We start from the raw sequence: 19,701 nt of genomic DNA on the forward strand, positions 1-19,701 counted from the left end.
GAATAGAAGAGTTGGAACCTTAATCTTTTTATACACGGCTCAAGTTACCTCTTGTGTGTTGTTTTGGAGTACTGTGATTTTAAGGGAAAACATTTAGTATATTGAAGGAGAGCCAGAAGCTTGAGGTCTGAAATACTGTCATATGAATAGTTGGAAAAGGTATGTTTACTATAGAAAAGTGATGACTGGGATGAGTCCTTGATAGCAGTCTTCAAGTACTTAAAGGGCTTTCCCTTAGAAGAGGAAATAGAGTAAAATTCGGATCAAATAGGACCAGGAAGAGCATTTGATACCACTTTGCCCAGCCTCATCATTTTAACATGTTCCATATTTAGAGGGCAGAACCAGAGCCAGTAGATTAAAATCATAGATATATAGACTTTTGTTGACTCAGTGAGTTAATTTTGATAACTAGATATTTTAAAAAAGAGTAGGCATTGACATAAATCACAGCAATATCTTTTTGGATCCATCTCCTATAGTAATGGAAATAAAAATAAACAAGTGGGACCTAATTAAACTTAAAAGCTTTTGCACAGCAAGGGAACCACAAACAAAACAAAACCCCTACAGAATGGGAGAAAATATTTGCAGACAATGCGACCAACAAGAGATTTGATTGGTATAAGCCAATTAACAATAATCTCCAAAATATACAAGCAGCTCATACAGCTCAATATCAAAAAAACAACCCAATGAAAAAATGGGCAGAAGACCTAAATGTTGATGGCCAAACGGTACATAAAAGATGCTCAACATGGCTGATTATTAGAGAAATGCAAATCAAAACTACGAGTTATCACTTCATGTGGGTCAGAATGGTTGTCATCAAGAAGTCTAGTAATAATAAATGCTGGAGAGGGTGTGGAGAAAAAGTAACCCATTTACACTGTTGGTGGGAATGTAGATGTAAATTGGTGCAGCCACTGTGGAGAACAATATGGAGGCTCCTTGAAAAACTAAAAATAGAGCTACCATGTGATCCTGCACTCCCACTCCTGGGCGTATATATGGAGAAAACCGTTCTGAAAGATACATGCACCCCAGTGTTCATAGCATCGCTGTTTACAATAGCCAAGACATGGAAGCAACCTAAATGTCCATTGACAGAGGTATGGATAAAGAAGATGTGATATATATGCACAATGGAATATTTCAGCCATAAAAAAGAACGAAATAATGCCATTTGCAGCAACATGGACCTAGGAATCATCATACGATATTGCTTATATGTAGAATCTTAAAAAAAAAAATACAGGGCTTCCCTGGTGGCGCAGTGGTTGAGAGTCTGCCTGCCAATGCAGGGGACATGGGTTCGAGCCCTGGTCTGGGCGGATCCCACATGCCGCGGAGCGACTGGGCCCGTGAGCCACAATTGCTGAGCCTGCGCGTCTGGAGCCTGTGCTCCGCAACAAGAGAGACCGCGATAACGAGAGGCCCGCGCACCGCGATGAAGAGTGGCCCCCACTTGCCGCAACTGAAGAAAGCCCTCGCACAGCAAACGAAGACCCAATACAGCCATAAATAAATAAATAAATAAATAAAAATTAAAAAAAAAACAAATGAACTTAAATACACAAATAGACCCACAGAGAAAACAACTTTATGGTTACCAAAGGGGAAAGAGTGGGGGAGGGATAAATTAGGAGCTTGGGATTAGCAGATACCCATTACTATATACAAAATAGATAACCAACAAGGACCTACTGTATGGCACAGGGAAGTATGCTCAGTATTTTGTAATAACCTAGAAGGGAAAAGAATCTAAATCATTTTTCTGTATACCTGAAACTAATACAACATTGTAAGTCAAGTATACTTCAATCAAAAGTAAAATTAAAGGAGTAGGCAGCTTGTGAATATCATAGTTTTCTGCTTATAGAAGTATGGAGAATATGGATATCTCCCTAGCAGGAATACTGGGCTACCTGAAGCTGAACTTTTTTCTAGCTATCTGAATTACTTAAGAACTACATTTTACTCTCAGGTGCTTGCTTTATTAAACTGTATGTTATCAACTGAAATTACCTGTGATAATTTTTAAAAATGCTGTATTATTGCTACAGTTTTCAATGTGATAGGAATGAACTTCAATATTTAAGACTTACGCTGTATTCTTTTTTGAAATATGCTAATTTTTTTGATGACTGTCTTACAGTAGCAAATTATTTGCTACTGTAAGACAATCGAAATAAGTTATTTGGAATTTTTATGAAGTAGAGTTGTTTTTTCCTGTTACTCAGACCATGAGAGTTTTGAAAATTATGAGTTGATTATTGCTAAAAAATGAAAAGGACTAAATGGAAGCATCAGGAGTAAAGATGTTTAACTGGACTGTCTGGATGATCCAGAAGCAGAGTAAAACCAGAAGGACATCCTTTAACTATGTTTTCTGTGTTCTAGGTTTTAATCAACTCTTTTTAAGTGTTTGAGAAAGTCAAGGCATATCTCTTTGTGGACATACGATTGTATCAGAAAACAGTATAGAATCTATTAAGTCATATGAATTTTCTAGAAATAATGCAACCAGAAAAATCAAGCTGCGGTTCACCTTTATGCTTTTAGACAGGTCTAAATATTTTTGTTCAAAAATAGTATGAGTAGCCAGTAAACACATAAGACCTTCAGATTCAAACACTGCAATAACCTAGGCTTTTATATAAGTTATTTAAAGGTTCAAATAAAATAATTCCTGCATTTAGACTTATTTAACTTAGATTTTGTAATTTTAATATATCACAAGTAAATAGCAATTTATAGATATATAGTAGGTATAGATACATAGGTAGTAGGTCTCAACTGTGTTTTACGTTACTTAGTCATTTTTATTGTCAGTACAAAAAGCAGAGGAGATTTTCAGGACGGTTTAATTTGAAACATGATTTTAATATCAAGGAAAATCTTGGTCCTAATTAGTGTCAACTAATACTTAAAAGTTTTGAATAAACAATTGAAAAGTTTTAATGAACCTTTAAGAGGTATGTAATCTTTTAAATAGTGCTGGTTGGTTTAAGTGTACTGCATTACTACCGCCCCTGAGAGGTTTCAAGCATAGGTAGCAGAACAGAAGGAAAAAGGCCCTAAGTTTTTTTCTTTTTTTTTTGAAATGTAAAACTAAGTGAACTTTCTGGGCATGTGCCTCCTAATCTGGATATCACCTTTTCATGAGATCCTATGGTTAAGGTTGGAGAGGCTATTGCCTACTTGTTAGAATGTTACATTGTATCCTGCCCCATTACTTAAGATAATTATAGTAATTCCAGTACTCCTAATCACCTAAAACTTAGCCTTGTGTCAGAAGGCTAATGGGCATTCAACTGGGCAGTTGGCAAGATTGAGTACACATCTTTCTAGCCTCTGTTCAAGCCAGCCCTCAGCCTCCATTTATTCACTGGGAAAGTATGCCAAGCATTGGCTGTAAAGTTGAATAAATTATTGGTCTCGGGGATCCAGTACATAGTGTGATGATTAACTATAATGTATTATTAACGGTTTTGGGAAAATGGAAAAAATACATCTAGATAACAAAACCAGTTATCTTTGGACAGCATTTACAATTAAACTAAGTGACAAGTTTTTCCCACGAATCCACAAATATCGGGATGGGGACAAATCACCAACCTGCCTGGTACTGATTTCTATGTGAGTAGAAGTTAAGAATTGGGGTGGCATCTGACAGGCTTGAAAAGGAGAATCTCAAGTGAGCCTACTAAAACGGGATTTTTCCTCTCCAATAGTGAGCACAAGGTACCCACAGTAAGGATTAGAGAGACTGGAATACTTTACCTCAGTGAACTCTCAAAATGGACCTGTCAAGGCAAGACTCAATTTTAAGGACGGGACCCCACACTGAGGAGAAAGTACTGAAAGTGGAATCCTAATTCGCAGGGTAGACACGGTGGATTGAGAAGGCCTAGATTCAACTGCGGGAGGGGAACACAGCCAGGAAAATCTTAGAAAGCATGCCATCAAATATTTGAACACTACTTGAAAGTGACAGAAAAGGTAGAAAAGATTTACTGAAATTCTGCATCATTCTAAAAGTTCACGAAAGTTAATTTCACTTAAAAGTAATAGAAAAATATTAATGTTAAATCTTGTAAAAGGTTGTCAAGATGTGGTATGTATGAATGCTTTAGTAAACAAAATGGAGGAAGGATCACTGAAGAATTAATATTAGAGGGAAATTGTCAGCAAAGCATTCATGGAGATGTAGCATTTGACCTGGGCCTACCGTGCTGTTACCTAAATCAAAGTTGAATATTGAGCTCTATTAATAATGCAGCCTGAAGGAGGCTTTAGTACTACTGGTTTCCCTTCTCATGCTCTCAAGGGATATTCTCCTTTTGGACCTATTGTGTGCTGTTTGATATCAGATTGGAAAGGGAGGAGGCTATAAGATCATTATTTATGAAGGCAAAAGGGAAGGATAAGGAACTTGAGAAAATGCTATGTAGGGTCGCTGATCCATTTGCATTCTTTTACATTTGTCCAGCACCTCTCTCCTGCTCCTTTAATCCTTATCTAGCCTAGACTACTGGACCTGTCACTATAATCACTGTTGTTCTGCCAGTTTCTTCGTTTCAAATAATTCTTGGTGTCTGTTTTCTCTCATCCCATATCCAATTATTTTATTCAACAAATATTCAAATAATTTATCCAATTATTTTATTGAACGCCCATCAAATATACCAGGCAGTCTTCTAAAGCACTGGAGATACAGCATGGGTCAAAACAAATTTCCTATTCTGGAGTTTTGTTTGGCAGTAGGTGGAGCATAAATATACATGGTATAAGTGCTATAAGGAAAAATAAATCATGGAGAGAGAGTGGAGAGAGATGCTCTTTATATATATTGCTCAGAGAAATCGTCTCTGAGGTTTCTACTAGATTGTAAGCTCCAGGAGGGCAAGGACCTCAGCTGCCTTGCTCATTACATTCCCTGCGCTTTAGAATGATGCCTGGCACATAGTACATTCAATGTTAGTTTAATGAATAAATGTTGTGGACACAGAGAGAAATTAGTTGAAAAATTCTCCCATTTTTTGATTGTGTTGGTCAGCAGCAGACACAGTTGATCCTAAATTATCATGTCACTCCAATGCATTTCTCACTGAAATACTAGAAGCAGTAGCTGTTTTTTTTTATAATAAATTAATTTTATTTATTCTTGGCTGCATTGGGTTTTCGTTGCTGCACGCGGGCTTTTCTCTAGTTGCGGCAAGTGGGGGCTACTCTTCGTTGTGGTGCGTGGGCTTATTGCTGTGGTTTCCCTTGTTGCGGGGAATGGGCTCTAGGCACATAGGCTTCAGTAGTTGTGGCACGCGGGCTCAGTAGTTGTGGCACACGGGCTTAGTTGCTCTGCGGCATGTGGGACCGAACCCGTGTCTCCTGTGTTGGCAGGCGGATTCTTAACCACTGCGCCACCACGGAAGCCCAGTAGCTGTTGTTTCTTATGAAGCCAGTAACCTCAGATCAGAATTGAAAATTGGGATATCACCTGCCAGGACTTGGTGGTCACTTTACCATCGTAGGCTAGGCCAGATCAGCATTGGCAGCCTGGATAACCTGGAGCGTTTCATGAAGGAACATTCTAAGTACTGCAATGCTGCAGATTCCTCGATGACAGCGTTTAGCATCTGCTAGTCGCATAAGCATATAATAGATGTTTGCTGAATAGACGAATGAATTATTAAACAAATCGCGACATCCACGGCAAGCGGACTTGGGAGAGCGGCCCCACTTCGGGTCTGTATGTAGAGGATGACACACTTTCCCTGCGAAGATCTGTGTGGGGCACGAACTCCGGATCGTGGGCCTGATCCAAGGGCCGTAATGGCTCCATACTCTGGGCTGTAGACACCGGTATTATGAGAGCACCCGGGAAACCTAAAGACGAGTCTTGAGCATGCGTCATCGTCCCTGCGCGGCCTGCCCCGCCCACCTGCTGCGTCTAGGCTTCTATTGGCTGCCTCGCTAAAGGCCCGCCCTCTTGAAGGAGGAAGACACTCAGTAGCCAGTCTAAATAACCGTAAATAACCTGACGTCATTCCGTAACCAGTCACAAGCAACGATCTTCAGCCTTGTCCAATTAGGTCGGGCACGGGTCATGGCCCGCGGAGTTTAAGTTTAGTCGGGGGACGCGGAAGTGGCGAGCCAACCGTGGAGGCAAGGGACAGGTTCGGTGGCGCACGGGAGGAGGGCCGCGCTTCCAGCCGAGTTACCCCGGCTGAGTGAGGGGCTACAGGGCCAAGCCCTGGGCCAGTGGAGGCGCCGTCACCGCCCGTGGCAGGCAAGCCGAGGCGCGCGGGCGGACACGTGTGGACGTCTGAGCGCTCCTGGACCAGGAAGAGTGCACGCCGGGCCTGGTCCTCTGCGGATTCCGCGGCAAGGTTCCTTAACGACTGCAGCTTGAAGTTCCTGTGGTTGCCGGGAGGCTGGGCTTCGGAGGAAGGTAAGCCAGGCGACCATGCTGGGTTAGGAGAGACGCCGAGGGAGCTTGGGACCAAAGCGAGTGATGTGACCGGGCGCTAGTCTCGGCCTGTTGTTTAGTAGTTAGGTGACTAAGTCACGCCACCTATCTGGGGTTCATATTCTTTAAAATAAGCGAGGAGAGACGGGTGGTACTCCGATACGTTAGTGAGGAAGAGCTACCGTTCCTTTTGTCAAAGCCTTGAGTGGGCCCCCTGCCTGCTTTCAAGGATGGGTTGAACTCATCCCTCCTAAGAGTCTCAGCCCAAAGCTTTCGGAGAGAGGGCGCATCGCTGTTGCAACTAACTTGAAGGCTTCCCTGCTAAGTTTCCATTTCGCTGATTGATATTTATTAACCAGGTCCCTTCAGAGGCTCAAAAAAATCCTATGAATTTTTAATGCAACTTAACTGATAAATTGAAGTTTCTTTTACCAACCCTTCCCCATTCCCCCATTCCTCTTTTTCTCTCCTCTCATTAAAATAATGCTGGCCAGAGAGATTAGCTGATGGTGTAATGTGTAACGAAAGGGGTTTTCCAGTTATTTAATACAATTTTGTGCAGCAGTTATTTATTTATCAAGAGTAATGTTTTCTAATTTTTTTTCCCTTAAGGTATCAAGAGACAATGTTTCCTTAAATTTGCTTCTGTATTTGCCTCATCAATGTCATTCATATTGAGTATCTTAAGAGAGATGCTGGAATATTTTGGTGTTCCTGTAAACCAGGTAAATGTCTTTTAATGGATTTGAATGAACCTGTTGTATTTGTTTGAGGTTTTATTTTGGAAATGATTTATATGTCAACATTCAAGGCAAAACTGTGACTTCTCTATAGGTGTAACAAAGGCGAGTTTCCTTTAGTATAGCTTTGATAGTTTGAGTTAAAAAAGGGATAAGATTATCAGGAACCTGTTTACTTGATAGGTCAAATGCCAACAAAAGATACAACCGAAGCAAAATATAGACATGACCTTCCTAGATAAAATATTTAAAAAATATCTAGTGGCTTTATTTAAGGTAATTTAAGTTTGATACTTGGATATAGAATGGCAAGTTATAGCTCAGCAAATTCAGAATAAATATTAAGGAGAGAGGTTGGCTTAGGTGTGAGAAGTATAAGCAAATCAAATTTTGTCTACTTATTGAGTAGCTATGACATCTAAGACAATATGCATGTTTCTGTAGGTGATGCAGAGTAGCAGTACATGGTTCTTGTATTCATGATGCTTAAAATATAATATGAGATATAAGAAACATACAGATAACTATAATACAGGACTGAATATGAGAGAGACACAAAAATAATAGGGGGGCTTACAGAAAATGGTCAAATTGTTGCTGTTTGGTGTGGTGAATTAGAATAGACAAGGATAATTAAAAGGTTTTAAACAAAAGTTGAAAAATGATGGAGGCATTAATATAAATGGACAATTCTGTACGAGAAACTACTTTGAGTAGGGAGATAAGTCATATGTGCTGTTGGAATATATAAATACAAAGGTCCTGCAGATAATTGGATATATGGTTCTGGAATGTAGGAAAGAAAAGAGATTCAGATTTGGAGTTATCCACATTCTTTTGATATTTGACTTTGATGACGTAATGGAGGATGTCACTGGATGTTATTGAAGCATTTTGAATTTCAGAATTGAAGAGATTAAAGATAACAAAGACTGAGTGATTGTTGAAGATTTACTTATCAGTAGATTATTGATGCCTTTAGGGATTTCTGTAGGTGGAGAGTGGCAGCTGAACTATAGTAGTTTGAAGAATGATTGAGGAAGGGAAGTGGCATCAGCAACCTTCTTTTGAAAAGTTTGTGAAAAGAATTTGAGAGAGGCCATCAATCTGAAGGAAAACTGCTTAACCCAAAAGAGCATGTGTTCTTGTTAATGGATAGTGGGAAATTAAGTTGGATAGATAGAATAGGGCCAAGTGGCAGAGGACCTTTGAGGGTGATTGGAGAATGAATACGCAATTCATGGAGTATGTTATGGCAACTGAGCTGGCAGAATTGATGGAAGATTGTGAGGCTGGCTGATGGAATCAGTATTTAATGATTAGAGCCAGGTGCTTGGATATGATCAGATAAATTCAGAACCTTTGCCATTTAAAAGCAGAGGAATGGCATGACTTTGTGCAGAAGATTCTATGTGCTGATGACTTTCAAATCATTCTCTCTAGCCCCAGTTTTTCTCAACTAGTCCTATGGCTTTGATTTTTACCTGTCATGTGTTCTGTATGCTGATGATTCCCAAATCCATCTTTCTAATGCAGGTTATCTCCTAAGTTCTAGAACTGTGTATCCATCTGCTTACTGGATGTTTCCATGAGGATGCTACCTCTATATCTGTGGCTTATAATAAACTTCGTTTTCCTTATGGGATCTTAGGAAAAATGAAAAGTCCAATTTTTAATGCTTTTTAAAGAGAGAAAATGCCTCCTTTGTGTCGAAAGCACTTCCAAAAGAACAAACGTTATGTCATATTTTGGGGGAGGTTCCTGTGGGAATAGTTTACACCAATATGGGAAACTCCAAGCTAAAGGACAAAGTTATTATTTGAGTTATAGAAGCACATTTCATTTCTATTATCTTCTCAAGAACTGACTACTAGAAAATGTATTCCACTCTAAGTAAAGCATTCTTTTTTTTTCTCTTTTTAAAAATTGAAATATAGCTGATTTACACTATTGTGTAGTTTTAGCTGTACAGCAAAGTGATCAGTTATATAATATTTCAGATTATTGTCCATTATAGGTTATTACAAGATGTTGATATAGTTCCCTGTGCTATGCAGTAAATTCTTGTTGCTTTTCTATCTTACACACAGTAGTTTGTATCTGTTAGTCCCATACTCCTAATATAACTCCCCTTCCCTTTCCCCTTTGGCAGCCATAAGTTTGTTTTCTATGTCTGTGAGTCTCTTTCTCTGTTTTGTATATAGATTCATTTGTAGTATTTTTTAGAGTCCCCATATAAGTGATAATATTTGTCTTTCTCTGTCTGACTTACTTCACTTAGTATGATATTCTCTAGGTCCATCCATGTTGCTGCAAATGGCAATATTTTATTCTTTTTTATGGCTGAGTAATATTCCATTGTGTGTATGTATGTGTGTATATATGTATGTATATCTATATCTATATCTATATCTGCCACATCTTCTTCAACCAGTCATCCGTTGATGGGCACTTGGGTTGTTTCCATGTCTTGGCTATTGTAAATAGTGCTGCTATGGACATTGGGGTGCATGTACCTTTTTGAATTAGAGTTTTCCCCAGGAGTGGGATATTGCTGGATCATATGGTAGCTCTACTTTTATTTTTTTTAAGGAACCTCCATACTGTTCTCCATAGTGGCTGCACCAATTTACATTCCCACCATCAGTGTAGGAGGGTTCCCTTTTCCCCACACCCTCTCCAGTATTTATTTGTAGACTTTTTGATGATAGTCATTCTGACCCACATGAGGTGATACCTTGTTGTTTTGATGTGCATTTCCCTAATAGTTAGGGCTGTTGAGCATCTTTTCTTGTACCTGTTGGCCATCTGTATGTCTTTGCAGAAATGTCTATTTAGGTCTTCTGCCCATTTTTTGATTGGGTTGTTTGTTATTTTGATACTGAGTTGTATGAGCTGTTTGTATATTTTGGAGATTATCCATTTGTCGGTTGCATCGTTTGCAAATACTTTCTCCCATTCTGTAGGTTTTTTCATTTTATTGATGGTTTCCTTTGCTGTGCAAAAGCATTTAAGTTTAATTAGGTCCCATTTGTTTATTTTTGCTTTTATTTCTTTTGCCTTAGGAGACTGATTTAAGGAAATATTGCTACAATTTATGTCTGAGAATGTTTTGCCTATGTTCTCTGCTAGTTTTATGGTGTCATGTCTTACATTTAGGTCTTCAAACCATTTTGAGTTTATTTTTGCGTATGGTGTGAGGGAGTGTTCTAACTTCATTGATTTTCATGTAACTGTGCAGCTTTCCCAACACCACTTGCTTTTCTCCATCGTATATTCTTGCCTCCTGTGTCATAGATTAATTGACTGCACATGCGTGGGTTTGTTTCTGGGCTTTCTGTTGTGTTCCATTGATCTATATGTCTGTTTTTGTGCCAGTACGACAGTAAGTAAAGCATCCTTAAACTGTTTAGGGCCTGCTTCATTTATTCCCCTTTTTATTTATCCTTTAAAGGAAATTACATGAATATACTCTGTATTACTTCACTGCTTGAGAAATTGAAATTGTCCATTTTTATTGGGCCCAAAGATGGGATTTTTAGCTGGGAGGAGGGGAGACAATTTTTCTGAATAAAGTTCTCCAAGATATTTTGCCATTATCAGAAATAAAACAGAATGAATTTGTGGTGCTTTCTCAAAAGATCTTTCTTCCTGGAATCTGTATATGTTAACTCCCATCCCCCTGCTTCCCACTTTTTTAAAGACAGATATGAATAAAGTTTAAATCTTTGAAGAAAATACTTTAGAAGTATGCCATTCTATATTTTCTTTTTAAAAATAAATGTTATTGCATATTTTACATTTTTCCCATAAATAATATCAATATAAACATGCTCAATAGAGTACTACTTTTTAAACAATGCTTTATGTTTAAATAGGTTTTGCAGATTTGGGAAAATAAAGACTATGGATCAGCTAGGAGTATTGTTCGTATTATTGGGAAAATTCTTCCTTTAGAACCTTGTCCCAGGCCTAATTTTGAGGTAAGTCAGTCAACATGCATTGTTTAAGCACCATGTGTAAAATTATCCTAGGTACTCCTAGGGACATAGGGTAGAACAAAAGAAGAAATGTTTCCTGCAAGCCAAAAAAACCTTTAGTTTATCCTGGAAACAAGTCATTTCACGTGTGTCTTTGTCTTTATTTTTTTAAGTAATTATATCCAAAGATTGGCAGATGCAAAGCAACCCTTGAGTAGCTTATTTTATTCTTCTAGTTTGTGTTTTATGTTGGATGACATTCACCAGGGGAGAGAATATTGCCACATGTGTAGACTTTAGAATAATTATTTTCCTCAGTTTTTTTTTCTCGCTAATAGGTGTATGTTTTTCTATTGCATATCCTTTTTCCTTTTCACTCTTGTGAATTTTTAACTTACATAAATAGTTTCCACGGGCATGTGTCTTTCCCCGACTCCCTGACTTTCTTTTTCCGTTTTTCCTTTAGCTGATCCCACTCTTGAACTCTGTGGACCCAGCTAACTGTGGATCTGTAGTTCCATCTTTTGCTGACGTTTTGTATGTGATGAATGATGAAGAAGCCAGTTATCTCAGATTTCGGTAATTTTTCTACTTATCTTGGAAAGTGGGGTGTGGGCTATAATCTGAATTCTTCCACATGTTGAAGTATGTTCAGACTGATCGAGCCTTTTTATTTTGTCTACCTCTGTACTGCGCTGTGTCCTGCTAATGTCTTCCTAATAGGGATGACTGGTGTTTTCTCATTTTTAGCCAGTTTTTTCTTTTTCTTTTTTAATCTATTTTATTTTATTTATTATTTTTGGCTGTGTTGGGTCTTTGTTGCTGTGCGCGGGCTTTCTCTAGTTGCGATGAGCTGGGGCTACTCTTTGCTGCGGTACTCTTCTCATTGTGGTGGCTTCTCTTGTTGTGGAGCACGGGTTCTAGAGTGTGTGGGCTTCAGTAGATGCGGCGTGTGGGCTCAGTAGTTGTGGCTCGTGGGCTCTAGAGCGCAGACTTGGTAGTTGTGGCGCACGGGCTTAGTTGCTCTGCGGCATGTGGGATCTTCCCGGACCAGCGCTCAAACCCATGTCCCCTGCATTGGCAGGCGGATTCTTAACCACTGCACCGCCAGGGAAGCCCCTAGCTAGTCTTTCTTAATGCACATTTAAACCTCACCCCAGGCCTAGGAAGGAATGATATTAAAAGGATATAAAAATCACCATGTTCATTTTTAGGAGAAAGCTCTTTCCTATACTAAATACTATATTTATTTATTTTATATATTTAGCCAAAACTTATATAGTGTTTACTGTTTACCAGGCAATGATGTTAAATATATTTCAACATTTGGATGTTTTACCGTTTGGTAGTACTAACTTAGTTGTTAGTGTATTCAGATACAGGCTGAAGGGTCAGTTATTCAAAAAAACTGGATAAATTTATTCTATATCAAATTGGTTTATAAATTTTCAAAAAATTAGAATACGGTAAACTTACCCCAACATAACAAGGAATCCTGTAGGACCTTATATTCCGAATATGTAGAATTTCTAAATAAATTAACTTTATTTCTAAATAAATCAATTTGTACTGTGTTTGAGGTTAATAGATAGGATTATTATTTTTGGTTTACAGTCTGAAAGCAAGATGTGTTCCTTCATTCACTGACTGCTTATTGGTCACCTATTAAAGGCAGCATTTGTTCTGGGTACTGAGAATATAAAGTTACATAAGATGTTGTTTGTCCTCAGTGAGTCTAGAGACCATTATAGGGTAAAGAGAGCTATTTTGATTTTGTTTTGGTATCTTTATTCTTTAACTGAAAGAATTTATTTCTAGAAAATTTTTCTTCCTCCTTCTCTCTCTCTTTCCATTTTTTCCTTCCACCTACAGAAATAGTATATGGAAAAATGAAGAAGAGGAGAAAATTGCTTCTTTCCATCCTTTGCAACTAGTTGAAGATCCACTGACACCTGCTCTAAGGCATAACAAACCAACAAAAAATGATTGGCCTGAAAGTGAAGCTGCAATTAAAAAAATAGCTGCCCTTGAAGATGAGCTAGCTTTTCTTCGCTCTCAGATTGCTGCAATTGTGGGAAGGCAAGAACTGAGAAACAGTACAAATTCTGGTAAGTAACGTTGGATTTTTATTTCAGTTGGATGATACTCATTTAGTATTTAAGTCAGTGTGGTTCTGAGTAAGAAAAGAATGTTTGCTGCTAATGTATCTTATGAATGACATTAAATATGAAATGATGTTGGGTGTATTACCTCTGATGTTTATTGAGAATAAATTAAGATGCATTTGTAGTGACAGGGATGGCTTTGGTTTAAAGAAGAGGTAGCTATGCTGCCGAAGATTGTAGTTTTGTATTTAAAAGCCTGTTTTCTAAGTACAGTTGTCCCTTGGCATCTGTGGGATGTTGGTTCTAGGACCCCTGTGGACACCAAAATCTTAGGATGCTTAAGTCCCTTATATAAAATGGCATATTTACATATAACCTATTCACATCCTCTGTCCTTCCATATACTTTAAATCATCTCTAGATTACTTATAATACCTAATAAAATGCAAACAGTTATAAATACAATGGAAATGCTATGTAAATGGTTGTCAGTGCATGGAGGATCAAGTTTTGCTTTTTGGAACTTTTCTGGAATTTTTTTTTTTCGTATTTTTTCTTTTTTAAAAAAATTAATTAATTTATTTATTTATTTTTGGCTGTGTTGGGTCTTCTTTTCTGTGCAAGGGCTTTCTCCAGTTGCGGCGAGTGGGGGCCACTCTTCATCGCGGTGCGCGGGCCTCTCACTGTCGCGGCCTCTCCCGTTGCGGAGCACAGGCTCCAGATGCGCAGGCTCAGCAGTTGTGGCTCACGGGCCTAGCCGCTCCACGGCATGTGGGATCTTCCCGGACCGGGGCACGAACCCGTGTCCCCTGCATTGGCAGGCGGATTCCCAACCACTGCGCCACCAGGGAAGCCCTTTTTTCATATTTTTTATCTGCGGTTGGTTGAATCTGCAGATGCAGAGCCTGAGGATACGGAGGGCTGACTGTAAGCTTTTCTAACTCTGTAGAAAAGTGTTGGAAATTTAAGCGGAGGGATGCATTAATTTGAGACAAGAGTATAGGTTTGAGGCTTCATATATATATATTTGTAGTTTGAAGTTATTGCTGCTAAACTTCCACCAAATCTAGGTGAATACTGTTTTCCAGATGATTCTTTTTAAAATTTTTAGAGATGTGACTTGCTTTAAATAATATACATACACACACAATATCTGTATGTATATAAAAACATCCATATAAACACATATATAATTTGTGTATAACGTAATATTTATATAATATTGTATATTTATAGTTTATATTAAATATTATATATACTACTATGTAATAAATGAGATATGATATATACACTTTTTTTAAGGCTATCGTGTTACACATGATCTTAGGAGCAAATCTGTTGTGAAAAAGTTAAGTATTTGGTACCCGTCTTAGGCTCCTGCCTAGAAAATATATGCTTGGGTGTTTCTACAATGTCATCATAGAGTGAACATATCAGTTTGCATGTTTCTAGCCACAAGTTGTTGATCATGTTTTAGCTTTTGTAAATAGAGGATGAAATTCAGATTGTATGTGAAAAAAGCACTTGTAATTTTCTCTTTAAAATGCATTCTCCTCCTTCCCCTACACAGAGAATCCTAATTGGATTAAAAATGAATTTACTGTTTGCTTGACTCTTTCAGAAATTACTAAGCAGATGGGATTGCTTCACCTTCCTGGCCACAGTATCATTATTTTAGTAGCATTACAGAATTGTTCCTGTTTTGATTCTAATTAGTGTTACGTGTTATATTGGAGAAAATTTTGCATGATTTTTCAACAGACCACATTTTCTTTAGGCTCCTTGGACTTGAAGAATGACAGGCCTAGTGGTTTGGGACAAATGCCATCATCAGGGACTACTCAACTGAGTGTCGAACCAGATTCGTTTTCAAGTTCAGTGTTTCCCTCTCCTCCTCCTCCTCCACCACCGCCTCCTCAGGTTTCTTCTCTACAGCCTCCATGTTCTCCTCTCGTGCAAATAGCATCTAATAATATTTGTGCATCAGGTAATTCAGCAACTGAAGTGAAAAAACAGCACCCAGATACTAGGAAAACCAATTTTAGTCATCATTCAAAAAACCAGAAAAATAAAGATGTTCCAAACATGTTGGATGTTCTGAAGGATGTGAATAAGGTTAAGCTACGTGCCATTGAAAGGTATGTTGTCATAATTTGAGAAATGAACCCAAATTTTATCAGTGGTGTTTAAAGAAATTATTATATTTATCAAAGTAAACATATATGTCTTCTCTTTGATTCCTCTTTACCCCAAATACACCTCGAGAGAGAATCATTTTCAGTTTTTTGTGACTCTTTGTTCTAGTGTCCTATCTCCATATTTTTGAAACAACGTACTACTTTTGCTGTTTCTTGATATTTTAGTTATATTTACTTGCCATTGTTAAAAATCTGGAATACGTCCTCTTAGACATTCTACCCCCTAACACACATGCACACACACTTCTTATTACATCTTCCCGATATGGTTAAGTTACAGTCTTTCCTTAAATCCGTGTTCAGAATTTATATCCTTACTATAACAGTAAACATTCACAGGTAAGCCATTTCATATACATTTTGTTTGTTGGCTAATTTTATTTTTTATTGCAGTTAATAATTGCCTCCTTGAATCCCCCCACCCCGGAAATCCCCTCCCGGAGCCCTCTGTCCTGTTCTAATCTCACTTGTTGCTCTAAACCTGCTGCATTGTCATCCTAAGGATTTCCTTCGTCATCATGGACATTCTCTTTGTCCTGTGTCGCATCACCCATTTCCTGGGTGTCATATCTTCCTGCAGCTTCCTGAGGAGTGCATGAAAGGTAGATTTAAGACCTTGTATATCTGAATTTTTTTTTTTTTTTATTCTCACACTTAATTGCTAGTTTGGCTGCGTATATAATTGACAGAAAATCATTTTTCCTCAGAACTTTGAAGACATTATTCCATCGGTTTCTAGCTCTCAGTGTTCCTGTTGAGAGGTTAACGTCGTTTTGATTCCTGATACTATGTATGAAACCTGTTTCTTTATTCTTGAAGCATTTAAGATCTTCTCTTTGGTCCTGATGTTCTTAAATTTCATGGTGATGTGCCCTGGAGAGTTCTTTTTAAGTTTCTTATGCTGAGCATTTACTTCTTTTTAAGTTCCTTATGCTGAGTTCACTTATTGATTGAACTCAATCAGTTTAGAGTTTTTTTTTTTTTTTTCAGTTTAGAGTTTTATGTCCTTTATTTTTGGAAATTTCTTATAACATTTCTCTGATAATTTTCTCCTATTCTTTCCTTCTGTTCTTTTCTTGGAAAGCCTATTAGAAGTTTGAATGCCAGAATTATTTGTCTTATCTTCATATCTTTCCTTTACTGTTTTCTTCTCTTTGCTTTTCTTTATTGTACTTTTTGAGAAAATTCTTTCTAACTCTTCTATTGTTTTTCCTGTCATCACTTATCTTTTGGGGGTTTGGGGTGGGGTGTGGGGGACTGTGCAGTTTGTGGGATTCTAGTTCCCTGACCAGGGATTGAACCAAGCCCTCGGCAGTGAAAGTGTGGAGTTCTAACCACTGGACTGCCAGGGAATTTCCCCCGTCATCATATTTTTAATTTGCGAGACCCATTTCTTTTTCTTTGAGTGCTCCTTTTTTATGTCTTCTTGCTTTTGTGTGTCTTATGCTACTGAAAATATTAACTACAGTTTTATTCTAAGTTTTCTTTTGCTCTTGAATTATGTTCATTTTTCCTGAGTTCCTTTTCCTCTTATTGATTTTGGTCTCCATTTATAGTTTTGGAGCCTTATTTAAGTATCTGGTGATTCGCAGCTATGCATTTATATTTAAAAGTGAGGCACGGAAAAGCTGATTGAAGCTTCTTTGTGTGAGGTGGGATTGCCAGCTGGTGGGCTTCACAGTGATTGAGGAGAGGACCTTGCCATTTTGTTAGCCAGATCCCATATTTCAGTAGCTGTGTGTCTTTTCTTTGGGACTAGAGAGTTTTTCTAGAAAGTTCTTCAGTCTCCTTCTTGGTCAGGAGAGTTGGGGATTACACAGGTGGTGCAAGCTAGGTAGTTTGAGAGTTGAGTGGGGAAAGGGCAAGGGAGGAGCGTATCATTCCATTTGTGGACTTTTCCTCAATCCCTCTGTTTTCAGGAAGGCAGCTTACCTCCCACTCTCTTCACTGTCATCAGCTTTCCAGCTTTCAACATTTTGTTGCAATTCTTATCTCCTCTCTCCTCTCGTAATCTCTTTGTCTTTGTGGGTGTACATCTTTTTCATTTCTTTGCTGTCATTTTAGTAGGCTTTCACAGAGATCTGCCATGTTCACCTGGAAATTCCTCAGTGAAGTTTTTGCTGAGAAAATAAATGTATTTTCTATGTAATAGTGTTAGGACAGATAAGTCATTTCATTATTAATGAGGTTATGATTGATCCTTGTATGAGGCAGCTAGTACAGAGAAAAATCTTACGGTTGTAGGTACACGTTTAGTCCCAACTAGATCTCTTACTGGTATCGTCGGGCCCAGTCAGTGTAAAATGGTGACTCTGTGGCTGTTAACCATCACTGGAGAAATGACTGAAACGTCAGTAGACTCCACCCTCCACCCCTCTATTTTCTCATTTTTCTAACAACTGATCTTGTTTCATACATTACTGCTAAATCCGACGAGACTTCCCACATCTTTACATTTGCAAATTTACTACCCATGTTCTCTGCCTTCCATCTTGTTATTGCAAATGAAGCATCCTTGATCATGTCCATGCTCTCCCCTCGGTCTCTGGTTCCCCTTCTAAGCATTTCGCTTAAAATTCTCTCTTCTGTCTTCTGCGTCATCAAATTTTCCATCTTTACTTGACTTCTTTTTTTATTTTATTTTATTTTATTTATTTATGGCTGTGTTGGGTCTTCGTTTCTGTGCTAGGGCTTTCTCTAGTTGCGGCAAGTGGGGGGCCACTCTTCATCACGGTGCGGGGGCCACTCTTAATCGCGGTGCGCGGGCCTTTCACTATCACGGCCTCTCTTGTTGCGGAGCACAGGCTCCAGACGCGCAGGCTCAGTAATTGTGGCTCATGGGCCCAGTTGCTCCGCGGCATGTGGGATCTTCCCAGACCAGGGCTCGAACCTGTGTCCCCTGCATTGGCAGGCAGATTGTCAACCACTGAGCCACCAGGGAAGCCCAAATTTTCCATCTTTATTCTTCTCTTCACACTTGAGCATTTCCCATCTTCAGAACATGTATACCCTCAGCTATTATAGTTTCTCTGTTCCCTTTCTGGTATAAATTCGTGATGTTGTTTATAGTTTGTTTCCATTTCTCACTGCCTTCTAGTCACTGTAATATGGTGTCTGTTCCCATCACTCCATTGAAAACTGTTCTTGTCAAGGTCTCCAGTGACTCCATGTTGCTAAATCCAATGTCAGTTCTCATTGCTCTTCTTACTTGACCTCTCAGCAGCGTTTGATACAGTCCTCAGTTCCCTCCTCCTTGAAACACTTTCTTCACTTGGCCTTGAGGAAATCATGCTTGGTTTTCCTCTTACCTCACTGTCCACCTCTTATTTCTTTGCTTATTCTTTCTTCTGGGCCTGGTCTCTAAATGTTGACATGTTCAAGGCTCAGCCCTCAGCCCCATTCTCCTCTCCACCCATGTTGTTTCCTTGGGTGATCTCATCTAGTCCTAGGCTTTAGATACCAGCTAAATGCTAATGATGCCCACATTTATTTTTCTAGCCCTGACCTCTCCTCTGAGCCCCATGCCTACTTGACATCTTCATTTCCCTGTCTCACAGGTACCTCACGCTTCACATGTCCAAAACAGAACTCTTCCTTCCTACCTGTTCCGTCCTCTACCTTGAAAACTTGTTCTTTCCCCAAGTCTTTTGCTTCTCAGCAAATGGCAACAATATCACCCTCAGTCCAGACATCTGGAAATCATCCTGTTTTTTCATTTCCTTTCTATCCCACATCCTTTCCATCAGCATACAGCTCACATTTATGTACCCTCAGTGGTCCTCACTGCCACCTTTCAATCTAAGCCACCATCTTTTTTTTTTTTTTTTTTGATGTGGACCTTTTTTTTAAGTCTTTATTGAATTTGTTACAATATTGCTTCTGTTTTATATTTTGGTGTTTTGGCCAGGAGGCATGTGGGATTTTAGCTCCCCAACCAGGGATTGAACCCACACCCCCTGTATTGGAAGGCGAAGTCTTAACCACTGGACCACCAGGGAAGTCCTGCCGGTGTCTTATATAGCTTGGACTTTTGCAGTCGCCTCCAACCTGGTCTCTCTTTTCATTCTTGCCTCCTTATCTGTTCTTCATATAGTAACCAGAGTGACCTTTAAAAATTGAAGTCAGATCGTGCCGTTCCCCTGCTTAAAACCCTTTTGTGGTTTTCCATTGCGCTTAGAATGAAATCTTGACACCTTGCTGTGGCCT

At 38.8% G+C, this 19,701-nt stretch overlaps 1 protein-coding gene across 3 annotated transcripts in view; it reads left to right on the top strand.

The window, feature by feature from the left end:
• Positions 1 to 6,250: 6,250 nt before the first annotated feature.
• The window catches only part of MTFR2 (mitochondrial fission regulator 2), a 50,233-nt gene continuing 36,782 nt past the window's right edge, over positions 6,251 to 19,701 (top strand). Inside the window, exons 1-6 of one of the 3 annotated variants that reach the window (XM_068551345.1) lie at positions 6,251 to 6,454; positions 7,085 to 7,197; positions 11,091 to 11,195; positions 11,659 to 11,771; positions 13,065 to 13,300; positions 15,075 to 15,435. In XM_068551345.1, the coding sequence (XP_068407446.1) occupies positions 7,135 to 7,197; positions 11,091 to 11,195; positions 11,659 to 11,771; positions 13,065 to 13,300; positions 15,075 to 15,435 (878 nt within the window). In that variant the 5' untranslated portion in view covers positions 6,251 to 6,454; positions 7,085 to 7,134. The remainder of the gene's footprint in view (positions 6,455 to 7,084; positions 7,198 to 11,090; positions 11,196 to 11,658; positions 11,772 to 13,064; positions 13,301 to 15,074; positions 15,436 to 19,701) is intronic. The other 2 variants (XM_068551343.1, XM_068551344.1) reach the window with 2 other exon arrangements.

This window comes from Eschrichtius robustus, chromosome 9 (genome assembly GCF_028021215.1).
Source record: "Eschrichtius robustus isolate mEscRob2 chromosome 9, mEscRob2.pri, whole genome shotgun sequence".
In the NCBI taxonomy this organism is placed as follows: domain Eukaryota; kingdom Metazoa; phylum Chordata; class Mammalia; order Artiodactyla; family Eschrichtiidae; genus Eschrichtius; species Eschrichtius robustus.